This window comes from Petaurus breviceps, unplaced genomic scaffold (genome assembly GCF_028583685.1).
Source record: "Petaurus breviceps papuanus isolate PSGF00001 unplaced genomic scaffold, PetGlider_PUasm1.0 188, whole genome shotgun sequence".
NCBI lineage: Eukaryota > Metazoa > Chordata > Mammalia > Diprotodontia > Petauridae > Petaurus > Petaurus breviceps.
Window position 1 is genome coordinate 5,797,174 of NW_027185804.1, and position 17,492 is coordinate 5,814,665.

Consider the following 17,492-nt stretch of genomic DNA (forward strand, 5'->3'; position numbering starts at 1 on the left):
AAAGTCTTCTGTCAGTCCCATATCCTGTTTCTGTCTGTCTGTTTGAGCTACCTTTAGCATCAAGTGATGTGGCAACAGTATCCCAACCAATTAGAACCACAGTAAATTGATTGGTCCTGATGGAGAGCTCAAACAGGCAGTGACATTGGTTTGTCCATGAGTCCAATGGTATCCTTTCCTGGTAGAATTTCTTCACATGTAGGAAAGAGAAAGCACAATGTCAGCCACCCAGCATCTCTGCTCCTTCATGGCAGCCTAATAGTTTCTTTTCATCTTTTTGCTGCTCAGCAAGCATCAGGTTTGGACTTCTTATCCATTTTTACTCCCCTGGAGGTAGATATGGTGCCTTGGAATCCAACATGGTGATCAAGAGGTGTTTTAAATGATTTTATTTCCTCAATGCACACTTGGACATGCTAGGTTCTTTCTTTACTGGAAAGAAAGACCAAGACCATGATGGCACATTAGTCAATGATACTAACAGGCCCCATGGTTTACAAGGCTTTTCCTTGAATACACTTATAATAAATAAAGATTATGATTACAAATATAGTTGAAAAAATACTTAATTGAAGAATATATTAGTCCTAGCATAAAATTCCATAGTTTAGTAAGTAGAATAGCTATAGAAACTCACAATTAAAACAAAGAAACATGCATTGGAATCCTAGTACATTAGAGCTGAGAGATCTTTTCATGGAGTCGTTGTATCATACTGTAGAGCCAGAAGGGACCTTAGAGACCATGAAATACAACCCCCTTATTTTACAGATGAACCAACTGAGGCACAGAGAGGTTAATGACTTGCCAAGAATCATACAGTTAGTAAATGAACCCAGATAATTCTGGCTCAAAGTCCCATACTGTATGTGCTACTCTATATTAACTTATTTTTCAAGTGAGAAACACAGGCAAAGAGAAAGGACTGTGACTTGCCTAAGCTTTAACAGAGGATTAGAAGTAGAGTTAGGGTCTTGTTCAAGGTTATCCAGAAAGTAGTGTCTGACAAAATCAGATCACAGAATTTCAGGGTATAGAGGAGTCTTAGAAATGATTCCATTGGAATGCCCATATTTTACAAATGGGTAGTCTGATGGCTCACTTTTTTTTTTTTTGCTTTTTGGAGGGCAACTGGGGTAGGTGACTTGCCCAAAGTCACATGGCTAGTAAGTGTATCAAGTGTCTGAGGCTGGATTTGAACTCAGGTGCTCCTGATTCCAGGGCCAGTGCTCTATTCACTGTGCCACCTAGCTGCCCCAGATGGCTCACTTTTTACACCCAACTTTAAGCAAGGGTGGGATGGTGCCCCCTCATTATACCAGTTCCAGAGAGTCAATTCTTAAATTTTCACCTTGAGCATTTACATTTAGGATATTGGCAAACACCATAAGCAGGGCTTAATTTATGATTCTATTGATTACCTATACAGGTTAACTTAAAAGTGTGTGGTGTGTAATCTTTCCCCCACATTCCCTGAGAGCCAGTCCTTGAATATTTACCAGCACACTCCTGGCTTTAAGATTTACAAGGAGCTCTAATCACAACAACCCTAAGAGGTAGCTAGGTAGGTAAGTATTATTATCCCCATTTTACAGATGAGGAAACTGGGGTCCTCAGAGAAAGTGACTTGCCCAAGGTCATCGAGTAGAAACAAAGTCTCTCACTTTCTCTTTTGGTACATTTCCATAATATTCTAGGGTCTTCCTCTCCTGCCTCATTGTGTATGGCATGGCAGGGACTTCTGGGCTGCTGAAGGTAGAGTGAAAGTTCTATCAGGTCCTACAGAGCTGATCAGGCTTTGAATTTTGGGGCCATCATGCCTCATGAGGTCTGTATTAAGGAGGGTGGGGCTGAGACCTATGGATGGAGGGAGCAGGCATATCTCAGAAGGGCTTCAGGAAGTGTAGGAGTTGGTACACAGGAAACTGCTGATTGCAGTCATTGCTTTCTGGGCCCAGTCATTTTCTTCTGGATGATAGATTTCCTCTACACCAGAAAGTCCCAGGCTGTGACATGGTTGTTTAGTCTATCTGCTGTTAACATGACTGTGGGACAATACATTCCCAAAATAAAATAATAGCAAAGGGAGAGAGTGCATGCAGAAAATAGATATCTGAAGTTCTCCAGGGAAGAATGTTTTGTTTGGTCCCTTCAGGATTTGTAACCTACTGTTTAGTTACTGCTTTGAGTCAGGAGATCTAGGGTTCAAATCCTGGCTCAGGCACTTCACTAGGTAAGTGACCCTGAGCAAGATTCCTAATCTCTTTGCACCTCAGTTTGCACATCTGTAAAATGAATATGTGAAACAAAACTTGTATCACTTACCCTTACAGGGTTGTTGCAAGAGAAGTATGTTTGCCTATGGTCCTAGTTACTAGGGAGGCTGAGGTTGGAGGGTCACTTTGGCTCAGGAGTTTAGGGATGCTCTGGGCTAGAATGACAGGAGAATCAATATGGTGAGAACTTTGGGGAATTGGGAACTGCCAGGCCATCTAAGGAGGGTATCAGCCAGCCCAGGATCAAAGAAACAGATCAAAGTTTTTTTTGTGACCCTAATATATTATAGAAATGAGATTTATTTTAGCTGGTTTGACAAGGTGGCACAGTGGTACGAATACCAGCTACAGAGGCACAGGACCTGGGTTCAAATTCTGATTCTGCCACACATAGTTACTTGTAAAATCATGTGCAGGTCACTTCTACTCTCTGGGCCTCAGTTTCCCTATTTATAAATAAGGGAATTGAACTAGATCAGGAGTTTTTAGATTTCAGAGGGTCCTGGGAATCTGGGTGTGAAAAACTACATCTTTATCTTAATATCATTGGTGTTCTTTGGAATCCTATTTAGTTCATGTATTTAAAAACATAGTTCTGAAAAGGGGCCCATGGACTTCACTAGACAGCTGAAGGATTCCTTCCCGACTAAGACTCTATGAGATGAGGTACTGTTCACATTGGGGTTCCCTTCTTTCTTTAGGTTCCATGTCACATGGAGAGCCACTGGCCTCCCCATGCCATGTTTCCTCTGCCCCTCTTCATTCCTCTGCCTAAGATACCTAAGCTCAGAAGGTCAGTACAGGGCCAGAGAAAGCCTATCTCTCTGATATGGGAACAGGGAAGGCAGCCCTGGGCCTGATGGACTGACTCAGGTCACAGCTGGTCTCTTCCCAGGCCTTCCTAACAAAAGGCTTCCTAACAAAAATGTACAGGGAATGTTTCTAAGAGATTGGGGCTGGACAGATTCACTTTCTCTCACCTGGATTTTATTAGGGTATAGGAACTTTGGGTCTAAGGTTAGGGTCACTTTGGAGACATTGGGTGACAGGACCCAGGGCCCAGGAGTAGGCAGGTGGCAGGAAGGAATACGGAAGTCATCTGAATGAGCTCCCTAATCCTCAGGGAACCCCAAGTCCTCTGGTTTAGGATTGATTGTGGGCTTTTCTGCTTGATCCGCTGGGCCTGGCAGCTTCTTCCTGTAGGGAAATACAAGGTACGAGGTATCATGGCCTCCAGATCCTTGGAGCAGAGTAAAGAGATCCCAGGTGCGTCCTCTGCTATCCCTCTCACCACCTAAACCTCAGCCTCCATGTATTTGACTGTCATCTTGGGTGTCATCTTGGGCGTCATCTTGGGCTCTTCTGCCTTTTTCCCGTTTTTCTTTGGTTCCTCTTTAGAAACTTTGTTCTCTGCCTTCGCTGCTTTTCCTCCTTTGGTTTCAACGCTTTCCTTCTGATTCTTGTTTGTCAATGGGAAGGAGGTCATGTACCTTAAGATACAAAATAAAATGAAAAATGAAAAACTTCCATGTAACATATATCATAATAACCACTTCTGGATTAATCCTAGGCTCCTCAGCCTGGCCTTTAAGGCCCTCCATGATTGGGTGCCACCCTAACTTTTCAGCATTATCTCCTTCTTCTGTCCTCAATATACTCTATGCTCCAGCCCATTTGAGCTATATTCTTTCTCTTGGACATTCCATGTCCATGACTGGAATGCCCTCACTTCCTTCCCCATCCAAAGTAAATCCCCCGTGAGGAAATTTCATCAATAACTCATAAATCCTAGCTCAAATGCCCCCTCTGCAAAGTTTCCCCTGATTCTTCTAGTTAGAAGCAATGTTTCCCCTGATGTCTTATTGGTACCTGTCTTCTGGAACTTATGTTCCACCTTGTGTGGTAGTCATCTGTGTACTAGCCTTATCTTCCTATGAAACCTTGAAGTCAGGAATCAGGCTGTCTGGGTATTTAATCCCCTGACATCTTTAGTATAGGTTATTTCAGGAAGGAGACACTAGATAAACATCTGTTTAATCAAACAACCTCTCAGACTACATGCAGAATGGACAAACACACATCTGTAGACACCAGCAAGCTGGTTGAACAAGCTGAAAGACCCACCTTTTGACATAGCAGACAGCCAGTACGACCGCAGCGGTGAAGAATATCAGAGCAAGAACCAAGAGGGCGATGGGTAAGCCTGGAGACAAGCAAAGAGACTGTGTCTTCATTTTCAGCCTTTGGTCATGTATGCATTGATAAGACCTAAGGTTGGGTCTTTAACCAGTCTTCCCTGGTTACATATAGGGACTGATTCAGACCTTTGCTACATAAGAAAATCCAAACTTGGGCAACATTAATCAGATTGTGTTTTAAATAAGAGAGGTGATACTTCTGTGATGTTTGTTGTGTGCTAAATGAAATCTGTCTGGAGTGCTGGTTGTGTTCAATTAGTAGAGGATTTATTCTGTGAAGTTTGGATTTGGTCAAAGGGCCACACTTGAGGACCTAGAGGGCCACATGTGGTTTCAAGGCCGCAGGTTCCCCACCCCTAGTTTAGAGAAATAATAGGCAAGATTCCATGGGCTAAAATTTTTCCCAGAAAATCAACTCAGGAGGGATGAAAAACTCTCAAGTATGCACTTCTCAAGACAAAAAGGAACAGTTTTGACAAGGGGAAAAAGGATTTGTTCAAAGAAATGGGATGGTTATCCAGGAAAAGAGAGGCCTGAGGGGCAATATAGTAACTGTTTTCATATATTTGAAGGGCTATCTCATGGAAAACTAGCTTTAGTTATTCCAAGAGGAAAGAAGTAGGAGAAAGGGGTAAACATAGAAAGTTGCAAAAGGTTGGATTTAGGCTTGATCTAAGGAAGAACTTCCTACCCATTTGAACTGTCTTGAACTGTAATGGCCCCAGGGACTTCCTGTCATTGGAAGTCTTCAAGCAAAGCCTTGACTGTTACTTGTTGGTGATGTTATAGTGTGGTCTTGTTCATGTATGGATTAAACTAGATGGCTGTCAGACTTCCTTCCAACTTTGATTTTTTTCTGTATTGAGTTAAAAAACATTTTTTTTTATATATGTGAAATCAGAATGCCTAGCCTAGTTAGGAGAAAACTCAGGTGCTGGTGGTGGTGGTGGGGCACTGATGGGAGACATTGGATCATAGATTGAGAGTTGGGCGTGATCTTAGGGGTCATTTAGTTCATATTTGACAGATGGGGAAACTGAGGACTGGAAATGTCAAGTAATTTCTGCATCCAAATCCTACCTTGTCACCCATGTAGGATCGGAGGTGGTATTTGAACCCCAGGCCTCTGATTCTTAAGTTCAATACTCTTTAACTTGCTCCCTCATGACTTGAAGTTGACTTCAAATATTGGAAGGGTTGTTGTAGAGAAGAGGGGTTCAACTTCTTCTATTTGGATCCAGGGAAAAGACCTACGACATTGCTTTCTGCCCTTGGCCCACTCTGTCTGCAAGAAGACTGGTTTCTGCCTCTCATAGATACTGCGTACTCAAGTGTGTACATTCATGCATAGACAGATACACCATACCCATGGCCATATGATGAATAGAGTGCTGGGCCCAGAGTCAGTAAGACAGTTCAAATCCAGCCTTGAACATTTACTAGTTGTGTGAATCTGGGCAAGATGATTCAATCCATTTGCCTCAGTTTCCTCATCTGTAAAATGGGGATAATAACAGCCCCTACCTTGCAGAATTGTTGTGAGCATGAAATGAGAAAATATTTATAAAGTGTTTACTTAGCACAGTGCCTGGTACATATAGCAAGCTCTATAGAAATACTTATTTCCTTCCCTCCCCCCTCCCTCTTTACCTCCAAAAGTAACACCTTCATTCTTAAATGCAACTTGACTTTCAAAAGTTGGTATGACTTCTTCTGGCCCAGTAGTTGTTTCCATAGTGCTTGTTTCAAGATATAGTTCTGTTGCGCAAATTAATTTTGTACTCCACCTTGACCGTGCTGGGTTAGGTGGTGGGGCTGGAGATGGTGTTACTGTATCAGCTGGGTAACTGACATTAAATTCAGTTGTGGCCGATACAGTTGGTGGAGTGACTGTGTCTTCGGTGGTGACAGAATCAGGTCTGCATGAATTAATCCATGTATCTGTGGGGAGAAACAAATATGCAGTGAGATCTTTTCAAGCTGACCTAAAGCCCATATCCAAGCACCTGCATTCTGTTGGATTTGGCATGGTAGCAGCGGTTTGACCTGTCACCATGACTTTTTTGTACCTAGGGCAAACCTCATGGAAAAGGTCTCTCACTTGTATGGGCAGTAGAGGGGGACCCGGTGCTGTGGCAGGGAGCTGGAGATTCTGGGTCATTGGCATAAGAATGCTGATACTTCTCCAAGTGCTGGGAGAATAGAGAAGACCTTGGCATACTGGCACAGACACTACTGGGAAGTTGCCACCAGGGAGGCTTCTTTGAGGAAGGCAGGGCAGAGTCAGGGAGGAGCACAGCCTTTTTGAATGGAAGAACTGAAACTGCTTTCCACTGAATTCGGTAGTCTGAGGCAAAGCCCTGCTGGTCCTGTCCTAGTTATGACTCTGGGAGTGAGGGTGTCATTACAGGGGTCAGCTTACTAGCAGGCTAGGACAGGACGGCACCATGGAAGGCACTTCCTGTCTCCACCTTCAGCATCTTTATAGAGCAGAGACAGTAGGCTCCTCTGGTGCCAGGACGGAACAATAACAGTGGAAATGTCGATAGCATTTGACAATCACAGGGCTCTTTATCTCCATTATCTCGTCTGGCCTCCGCAACTGCCACGGGATGATAAGCATTTACTGTCTCCATTTTGCAGATGAGGCCAGTTCTCAGAGAGTGGAAACACTTTGCAGCTGATCTGGAACTGTAGCTCTGTCTTGGCATCTTAACTCAATTACTTCTTTTTGTTGTTGAATTGTTCTTTTAGTTGTGTCAGACTCTTCGTGACCCCACTGGGAGTTTTCTTGGCAAAGATACTGCAGCAATTTGCCATTTCCTTCTCTAGCTCATTTTACAGATGATGAAATTGAGGTAGACAGCAGTTAAGTGACTTGCCCCAAATCAAACAGCTAGTGTCTGAGGCTGGATTTGAAGTCTTCCTAACTCCATTTACATGCATACTCTCCACTACATTACCTAGTGTCCATACCTAGACACAAAGTGTCCATAAATAGACACAGAGTGTCTATACATTAGCATGTGAGCTGCTTGAGACCAGAAACTATGCCCAGTGTGTATCCCCATCACTAAGTACAGTGCTTGGCACACTGTAGTTGCTATTCAGTCATGTCAGTTGTATTTGACCCCATTTGGAGTTTTCTTGGTGGAAATGCTGGAGTGGTTTGCCATTTCCTTCTCCAGCCCATTTTCCAAATGAGGAAACGGAGGCAAACAAGCCGAAGTGACTTGTCCAGCGTCACACAGCCAGTAAGTGTCTGAGGACAAATTTGAACTGGGGTCGTCCTGACTCCAGGACTGGCACTGCACCCCGTGGCTGCCCTCCTAAGCTACCCTCCCCATAGCCCTCCCTCTATCCCTTTTCCTGGTGTTCACCCAGTTAAGCTTTTTAAAGCTAAGTGATTCACCCAATTTGCTGCTTAGGGGCCCAGAAAATACTTAGAGGAACAAGCAAGGGGCCAGGAGGGCAGGTGACAAGTTGGAATTCAAAGTATAGAGCCCCTGAAGACTTTGAAACTCATCTGTGTTCATAACGGTCTGGAGCAGCCTCAAGTAGGAAATAAATTGAAATCATTTTCAAGGTCAATTGCATGATTAAAATGATTCTTGTTCTTGAGAGCTAAGGTGGCTGTGGAGATTAATGATTGGATGCCACAGGCTAAGGTTTAATTTTATTCCCTTGAAAATGTGTAGAATCATAGCATTTCAGAGGTGGAAGGGAGCTTTAGGAAAGGCACAGACAAATGAGTGTCTCTGAAAGGGGGCCAGGATGTGACAGGACTTTAGAATGTGCCATATGACATTGCCACTTTTTCTCATCCATAAAATGGGGAAGGGGAGCTGCTCTGAAATCCAAGGGGAAGTGGGAAATGATCTAAGTTAGATCAGTCTGAGGGCCCAAGTCCTGGACCAAGAGTCGTGTCTCTGCTGAGGACCTCAGTTCCCTTCACAAAATGTAGGTGAGAATACATGTCCTCCCTCCCTCACATGTGTGTTTATATGTACACATACACACATATAATATATACACATATATGTGCACACATGTAAGAAAGTAAAAATGTAAATTTTTCCCATCCAAGTTCATGGATACCCCCTGAAATCCATCCACAAATGCCTCTGTGGACCCCACATGAAGAACTCCCGGGCTACTTTGGTAAAGCAAGTGTTTGGCACATAGTAGCCATGATATGCTAGTTTTTGTTATGATGATGATGTAAATATTGCTTGCCAAAGAAATGTGAGTCCCTATGATTATGAAAATGATCACAATTACTTCTAGGTGAAATAATCAAAGTTCAGACTTCCTCTACCACTCCAGACTCCTGGGCCATCCCTTCTGTCACAGTGACACTGTTCTGCCAAGGTTTCTCCCTGTCCTGCATTCTTCTTTTCTGTGTAGGCTCAATGCCACCCGCACAAAGGCTGTTCTTCCCTGTCTCCTGACTCCCCATTGTCACAGCTGTTCAAATAACCATATTTAAAGGCATAATGGAAGGAAATGACTGATTCAGAAGAGCTGTGTGGGAGGCCCTGGTGTTTCCCCAAATGACTCAGTTTTCATTCATAAAAATATCATTAGGCAGCCCTGGAAGTTAGGGTTTGACTCTTCCCTGGCATTCTTTTGAACCTTGATTTGGAGAAGAACAGGTAGGTTATACATGTGACTTGGATAGTGACATTTGGGATGCATGAAAGATCAGAGATTTGAGAGGTGGAAGGGACCTGGGAGGTCATCAGTCAACAAGCATTTGTTAAAAACTCTCATTATGTGCCAGGCACCCTGATAGTTTGGGGGTCCAAAGAAAGGCAAAAACACAGTCCCTTCTTCAAGGAGCTCACACTCTAATGGGGAAGACACGATGTAGATGGAAAGTAGTCTCAGAGGGAAGAACCTGGCAAGGGTCATGGGAATTAGGGGTGGGGCCGGTCATGACTGTGCAGGGAATAAACCAGTAAAGACCTCCCACAGAAAATGGGATTTGAGCTGAGCATTGCAACAAGTCAGGGAAGCCAGAAGGCTTTGGGCTGAATGGATACTTGAGGATGCACATCTGTACCCCCGGGAGGTGGCCTGATGCAGGGGAAAGAATCCTAGATCTGGCATCAGGGGCCCTGAGTTTGAATCCCATCTCTGCCATGGACTCCCTGTGTGACCCTAGGCAAGTCACTTAACCAAACTGAGCCTCAGCTCTTCCTCTGTAAAATGAGGAAGGTTGGGTTGGATAATGATAGTATAATGACAGCTAGCATTTATAACAACACTCTAAGATTTACAAAGTGCTTTGTAGGTATTGTCTTACTTGATCCTCCCTCACGAAAATGCTGAAAGATGGTGCTATTATTATCTTCACTTTACAGATGAGGAAACTGAGGAAGACTGTGTGATAGTAATGGCAATTAAAGATTCCCCTGTATTGGCTTGGTTTTCAAATTGATTGTGTTAAAACCCAGGCCTTCTTTTGGCATTACATTACAGACTGCAGTTAAGGGACTTGCTCAGGATTAGTAAGTCAATATTTATTAAATACATATTATGTGATAGACCACTGGGTGGCACCATAGGGCATAGAGCCTGGGCCTGGAGTCAGGAAGACTCATCTTTCTGAGTTCAAATCTGGCTTTAGACACTAGCTGTGTGACCTTGGGCAAGTCACTTAACTTCTGCTTGCCTTGGTTTCCTCATTTGTAAAATGGGGATAATAATAGCCCTTCCCAGGGTTGTCGTGATAATAAAATGAGATAATATTTGTGTAGGGTTAAAGTGTCACAATATATATTATAAAGTGTTTTGCAAAACTCAAATTTGCTATAGAAATGCTAACTATTATTATTGTGCCTGTCTTGTATCCTTGTGTCTTTCAAGTAGAATATAAGGTAATTGAGAGTAGTGATTGCCTATTTTTTCACCTTTGTGTCTTTAATGCTTTGCACATAGTGAGTACCTCATAAATGTCTAATTGCTCCCATATTAAAGATAAGGAAGCTGATTACACAGCTCTTAGATATCGGGGTGAGAGGTGCATTTCAAACCTCAGGCCTCTCAGCTCCTAGTCTAGAATTATTTCTCATTACCCAGTGACCTTAAATGACTTCTTTTGCTTTCCTTAGTTTTCTCATTAATAAAGTCCCTCCCAGAACTCAAGTCCCACAATTTTGTGAAATTGTATTTGTATCAGCAAATTCAAATTTAAATGAATGGGGCAAATATTAAGTAGAGAAATTTTTTTGTTATACTTAATTATTTAAAAAATTCTTAAACACACACTATTTTATTAGAAGAATCTAGCGTTCTGCTCAAGTAAAGATCAGAATACTCTTAAATACCTGTGCTTTGTGGGATAGGCTAACACTGAGGCTTTGAGTTAACAGGTGGCTATAACATCCATAAATCTGTCTGGAGATAGTATCACGTATAGGAAGGAAGAAGGAAGGAAAGAAACCTCTCATAAGCATCTACTATGTGCCAAGCACTTTATCAATATTGTAACGACCCTGGAAAGTAGGTGCTATTATTATTCCCATTTTGAAGATGAGGAAACTGAGGCAGACTTTAAGTGACTTGCCCAGGGTCACACAGCTAGTGTCTGTATCTGAGGCTGGATTTGCGCACAGGTGTATCTAGACTCCAGGCCCAGCGTTTCAGCCACTGGGCCACCTAGCGGCCTCTGACTGTACAGAGGGTTTCATGGTGCTTCATGGCATTTCAGTGTGTGAAAAACCTTCCCAGTTCATCAAGTGAAGTGGGAGGCCTCAGCTTGGAAGCCTTTCCCAGCCTCTCTCGCCTGTCTCTAATTCATCCACTCTGTATTTTGTTTGTAAATGTTTGCCTGTTGTCTCCCAGCTAGACCACGCATTCTTCCAGGTCAGGGCCTGGTTTGTTTTCTCTTCGCCTTTCTTTGTATCTTCGTCACTTTGCAGTTCCTGGCACACAGTAGGGGCTTCATATTTATGAAGCACCACTCTAAGGCTGTGCTCCTAGGCTACTCCTGCTCAGTGCACATGTCTTATGTGGTCCTGATCTCTGCCTTTCTTCCAATCATCTCTCCCTTTTGCTGTTCTACCCATCTTCTAAGGCCTAAAAACAACGTTGCCTCCTCCGGAAAGCCTTTTCTGATGTCCAGAGCTCATAATGACTTTTCCCCACCTTAAATGGTAATTTGCTTGCAATGTTTCTAATTAGTACTGGAGTCAAAAGGATTCTAAATGTGGAGTCACGGGACCTGAGGTGGGTCCCTGCTCTACTTCTAATTCTCTGTGTGGCCTTGGCCAAGTCACTTATCTTCTACAGGTTTTGATTTCCTCATCTGGATTGGACTAGATGACCTGGAAAATCCATTCTAACACTGAACCTTCAATCCTATGATTAAACACACATAGTCTCCCATGTGGTATTGGGATTTGTATCCATCCCTTAAGGGCAGTGGATAAGAGTGCCCAGGCCTGAAGTCAAGAAGACTTATTCTCCTGAGTTCAAATTTGACCTCAGACACTTACTGGACAAGTCACTTCACCCTGTCTGCCTCAGTTTCCTCATCTGTAAACCAAGCTGGAGAAGGAAATGGCAAACCCTCCAGTATCTTTGCCAAGAAAACCCCAAATGAGGTCACGAAGATTTGGACATGACTGGAAAAACGATTGAACGACGGTGTGATAAGAAGATCATCCCTTAGCCCACCCCCTTTCTTAGCAGTCCAGACTGTGGCTTATATCACCCCTCTCTCCCCAGTGCCAAAGACAGGGCTTTGCACATACCCAGTAGTCAGTAAGTGTGTTCTGACTTGTTTTAGAGCTAGAAAGAGCTTTGGGATTTGAAGTCAGTTTCCCTGACTTGCTTAGGGGATTCCTTTTATTTTGAGGCAGGTTGGGAAGGCAGAACCACACCAGTGCTAAGCAGAGAGGAAGGCTCCTTCCCAGAGCATCCCACTGACCTGAGGAGTTATAACAGTGTGCATACTGCTTCCTTTGCAGGGACAGTTTCCACTCCAGGACACCTGTTTTGTTTTGACCACACTTGGGATTGGGAAGGATACGGGAGATGACCACATATTTGTCAGAGACCCACCCGAAACTGCAAAGAGAAGAAAACTCTATTAGCTGTCTGGGCAATAAACCCAGTAAAAGAGAAGCTCACGCCTTCCCAGTGCTATGGAAAGGAAGCATCCCATTTCCACTCACCTGCATGTCTCGAACCCAGAATCTCGGGCAGTTGTCACTTGAGCTTTACTGGCTAGCTGGAGACCCAACATACTACAGGCATCTCTGGCTTCAGTGAAATTAAATTCTGGTCCTTTCCCTTTGCCAATGAGGGTGATTCCCATGATCCTACATGGTTCTGTGATAAGAAGATCTGAAACAAGAGTATATGAATGCTCAGAAGGGAATCAATTGTCTTTTAGAATTCCACAAAATCAATGCAACAATAATTTATTAAGAGCCTTTTAGGTAAAATAAATAGCCTAATGTGCTAGGTGCTGGGGATACAAGGATAAAAAGGAGACAGTTCCCACCCTCATGAGTTTACATTCTATATAGGGGAGAAATAACATGAACACAGGTAAGCAAATACAAAAGACTTTCCATTTTTGAGGGGGAGGGTTTAGACTTGGGATTTCAGCTGCATAGGGAGCTCCCAGTGAGACACTTCCTTTGCCCACGCTTAACAGTACTTTTTTTCCTACAATTAGTAGTCTTAGACCAGTGGTTATTAACCTTTTTGTTTTTTTAATACCCTGGACCTCTTTGGCAGTCTGGTAAAGCCTCTTCAGAAGATTCCTTAGAATAATGGGATTTAAAAAAAAATCACAGTTGAGGGACATATTCATTTTAATTAAAATTAGTGAAAAGAAAGTTGAAATCCTTTCCCCATTCAAATTCACAAAGATTCTGAAATGGGTCCACAGACCACTGAGAGTTTATATACAATAATTTATCTTCCATGTGGGAGGCGGTGAGAGCATGAACAATTGGGGGAATCATGAAAGTCCTTCTGTGGAAGGTATGACCCTGGGAAATACACTAAACTGCTTTGTGCTTCAGTTTCCTCCTCTACAAAACATAGAGTTTGGACCTGATAAAATTCCAGCTCTAAATCTATGATCCCAGGTGTCATTTGAGGTGAGCTACAAAGGGTGTTGGAGGTCCCAGGAGACAGCGTTTAGGAGGGGGAACATTTCAGGCAGGGGGGACAGCCTGTACACCCCTTCATGTTACCACTGTCATTTTGTCCTTAGTTTTCAAAGAGGACCAGTGACATCATGGGGTGATGTCTTGACTCATTCGTGAACTGGATTTAAGTGAGGCAGGTTGTCCAAAATCATCCTCTGCCCTCTATCCTTCAGGGTCACGAGTCCAGGGCCAACACACAAGTCAGGATGATGTTGGCCCAGGATGCAGTGGACGACCCTGGCATCTTCTAGGTCTGACCAAGCTCTAAATGCTTCAGAGCCTGCTTCAGCTGCCCTCATGGCCATTGGAGCAAGCTGTTCTCAAGCTCCCAGTGGAATTCCTCCCATGTTTGGGGTAGACACTCCTCCCCCCACCTCATGGACGGGTTGAGATCCATTGGTTACCCTCAACCTGGTTTAGCCCCGTCTGCTGAGATGGTTTCTTGGGGTGTGGTCGCTCGCTGCATATGCTTCTTGGAGCCACAGGTGAGAGCTGGGGGACAGGTGGACCCCTGAAAAGGGCTTATCAAGCCCTCACACCAGAGGTGCTGGTCCTTAACACTGTTGATCAACTAACCTCTCTCTTGCCCTTCTCTCACAAACCAGGTGCCTTAAATACTTAGCATCATGATTTAGAGTTGGACAGGATCTTCCAGGTCATCTAGTCCTCCCCACTTATGTTCTAGATGAGGCAAATGAGGGCCAGGGCATGTGGTTTCAGGGGTGTGGGAAATCCTGCTCCCTCCCCCGATCCCCCACATCGGCCTAGACCATAAATCATAATCCTCCTCCCTTCTTAACCTGGGTTTCAGGAGTTACCATGGCTGGGAAAAAAATAATCTGGTGACCCACCTTCCAGTGAAATGTTTCTCCAAACTAGGCTGCTTAGGCAATATAGAATAATCACAACAACTAGGATTTACTTATTATTTTAAAGTTTGCTAAGCATTTTACAAGAGGGCTGAACTAAGGGCAAAAGGTGGAAAGTTCAGGGAGGCAGCTTCCAACTCAGAATTCATTAAGTGTATGCTAACGACCAGAGCTGTCCAAATGGGGAATGGGCTCCTCATCAATGGATGCATGTCTGCAAGTGGAATCGGCCAGAGACATAGAATCAACAAGCATTTCATGAGTCAAAAAGCATTTTTTTTTCAAGCAACTACTATGTTTCAGGAATCATACTAAGTGCTAAGATACAAAGCAAAGCAGAAAACCAGCCCCTGCGCTCAAGTTGCTAAGAGCGCGGTTCAGGTAGGAATTGGACTGGATAGATGTCTTCTGAGATTATTTCTAGCTCTGAGATCCCAGGGCTGGTTGAAGGAGGCTTTGGGGGGAATTCCTGATGAAGGTGGGAGGCTGGACTTAATGACCTCTAAAGGTTCTTTCCCATTCTAAGGTCCTGTTATTCTGGATGGCTATGTTTTAAAAGCTAAGATGATAGGGGTAGGTTGGGAGGGAGAGAAAAAGAAGATCGATAGAGCCTTTGGTCGGTCTGCTCCCAGATCACTGGGTAATCTCCAAAGGGAGGGAGCAAAGAACCAAACACCTTATTCTAAAATCTATAAAAGAAGAATCATCAAGAAACAAAGAATCCTCTGTGCAGTCACACCTACTTGGTGACTGAAGTGAGCACTGGGATCCCCAGGACTTTATATTTTTAATATTAATTTCCCTAAGAATGATCTCCTAAGGAACCATTTTTAAAGGTCATTTGTCATCTCTTTAGATAGGAAGGGTGACTCTAAAATAGGGAGGCAACAGCCAGACAGAGTGTTAAATGGCACTTTGGGTACTCTGTAACCCAGTGACATTGGCCTCTTTGCTTCTCCTTGCACAAAACCTTTCATCTACCAACCCCTTGGATTCTCACTGGCCATCCTCCACACCTGGAATTCTCTCCTTCATCCCTGCCTCCTGCTTTCCTTCAAGTCCCAAATAAAATTCCACCATCTACAGAAAACCCTTCCTGATGTCCCTTAATGCTAATGCTCTCCTTCTATCTTGTTAGTACATAATTGCTTCCATGTTCTCTGCACCATTGGGAGGGGGAATCAGGAAAGGCTTCTCATAAATGTCATTCATCATACTGGTCGATTCAATTTAATTCGACCCAATTTAATCCAATGAGCATTTATTAAATATCCATTTTGTATTAGTAGGTACTGTGCTAGGTACTGAGGATATAAATTCAAAAACAGAACTAGCACCTGCCCTCAAGGAGTTTATATTCTACTACTCATAGGTTCTTAGACTTAGAGCTGGAAGGAATTTTAGAGGTCATTGAATCTATCTCCCTAATTTGACAGATAAGGAAACTGAGGGCCAGAGAAATTAAGTGACTTGTCCAAGGTCACAGGGCAAGTAGCATAGCTGGGATTTGAACCTATTGTGGCTTAAGCCCTTCAATGAAAGCATGTTTCCTTGATCTCATCTCCCCCTGTCCCATTCCATGTTTTGTTTAGAAACTTGTCTTACTTGTTAAAACCCCTCAAAACAATTTACTTCAAGGTAAATATGGTGTATGTGTAGATCACTATGATATAGTGGAAAGGACACTGGGCCTGATTCATAAGACCTGGGTTCCAATCTTGTCTCTGACTCTAATGCTTTTTAGCTCATGGGACCTTGAGAAAGTTGCTTGGCATCCCTGTGGGTGAGCATGTGTCCCTAGCTGAGCACCTTTTTCTCTGATAAAATGACTTCTGAAGTAGCTTCCAGCTCTAGACCTAGAGGGGTCTAAGAAAAATAGGTTCTTCCAAAGATGAATGATCTCAAACATTTCAGTGCTCACAGAGTCCTCTGATCTACTGGGGTGAAGCTGGGCTGTCAGGTTGGTATTTCCACTTGATGTGAAACTGGAGTCACCCAAGCTTTAGTAGCAGAGAATCCAACAGTGTTGTGGCTCCCACCCACCCACCAAGGAGACCACCTACCTTCTACCTGGAACAAGCCTTGACCGGGGAACAAGAGCAAAGAAAGGAGCAGGGCCATGGTGGTGCAGCGTTCCATGGTGGGAGAGTGTGCCATGGTTGGAAAGCCCTCTGACCAAGAGAGGCTGACCAGCCCTCTGTTGCCTGTTCTCTCCTTGTAGCTTGATGTACTGGAGATCCAGTACTGGACAGTGAGAGTGTGAGCTGTTAGAACGCTACTGTCGCTGTCCACTTTGCTTCCCGCCCATCCCCTTGTCAAGGTCAATGGGGGGAAATGAACACGAAGCCTGTGTGTTATGGATGGCTGGCTGGAAAATTCAGCTATTGCTGACTCAGAGAGCAGGCAGCTGAGGGAGGCAGATAGCCCAGCTCGTCCTGCTGCATTCCTTCCTGGTCAGCCAGATGTTGTGAACCTGGCTCCTCTCTTCTTCCTTTCTTACATCGGTCGGGGTTAATTCCTCCCATGGGGGTCATTTACTAATTCCTAGCCAAGGGCTAGGGTTCCATGGGAGACAGAGTAGGATTTTGGGTCCTCCACCCTGCCCACCATCAATCTCAGTGACCCCTGGGAAAATAAGGATGGGCCAGATGAATTTTAATACTTTCATCTGCTTATTTCAAGATGTGTCTTATAGGATCCCCTTTTTGGGGGGGGTGCTTTGAAATAATAAACACTTTCAATATTGGAAGTACTTGGTGGTACAATGGGTGAAGTGCTGGGCCTGGAGTCAGGAAGACCTGGGCTCAGTCTGGTCTCAGATGCTTACTGGGTACATGACAAGCCATTTAACCCTTGGTTGCCTCAGTTTCCTCAATTGTGAAATGAGGACAATAACAGCACCTACTTTGACGGGTTGTTGTAAGGATCAAATGAGATAATATTTGTAAAAGGGCTTAGTTTAGCCCAGTGCCTGGA

At 43.8% G+C, this 17,492-nt stretch overlaps 1 protein-coding gene across 3 annotated transcripts; it reads right to left on the bottom strand.

Annotated features, from left to right (window-relative positions):
* Positions 1–374: 374 nt before the first annotated feature.
* Positions 375–16,978, bottom strand: LYVE1 (lymphatic vessel endothelial hyaluronan receptor 1). 3 transcript variants are annotated; one of them, XM_069091214.1, is made up of 7 exons: positions 16,580–16,976; positions 12,658–12,829; positions 12,411–12,550; positions 6,125–6,415; positions 4,401–4,479; positions 3,571–3,766; positions 375–3,473 (listed from the first exon to the last, which is right to left on the bottom strand). In XM_069091214.1, the coding sequence occupies exons 1-6, from the start codon at positions 16,671–16,673 to the stop codon at positions 3,571–3,573; spliced, it is 972 nt and encodes a 323-aa protein (XP_068947315.1). In that variant the 5' UTR covers positions 16,674–16,976; the 3' UTR covers positions 375–3,473. The 3 variants fall into 3 exon arrangements, with proteins under 3 accessions (XP_068947315.1, XP_068947314.1, XP_068947316.1); XM_069091213.1 differs by having other exon boundaries at positions 375–3,766; positions 16,580–16,975; XM_069091215.1 differs by lacking the exon at positions 6,125–6,415 and having other exon boundaries at positions 375–3,766; positions 16,580–16,978.
* Positions 16,979–17,492: the final 514 nt, after the last annotated feature.

Coding starts and splice junctions, on each gene's coding strand:
- LYVE1 (XM_069091214.1), bottom strand. CDS start 16,673: ATGGCACACTCTCCCACCATGGAACGCTGCACCACCATGGCCCTGCTC. Junction 12,830..16,579: donor AGGCTTGTTCCAGGTAGAAG/GTAGGTGGTCTC, acceptor CTCTTGTTTCAG/ATCTTCTTATCACAGAACCA. Junction 3,767..4,400: donor GCTGTCTGCTATGTCAAAAG/GTGGGTCTTTCA, acceptor TTGTATCTTAAG/GTACATGACCTCCTTCCCAT.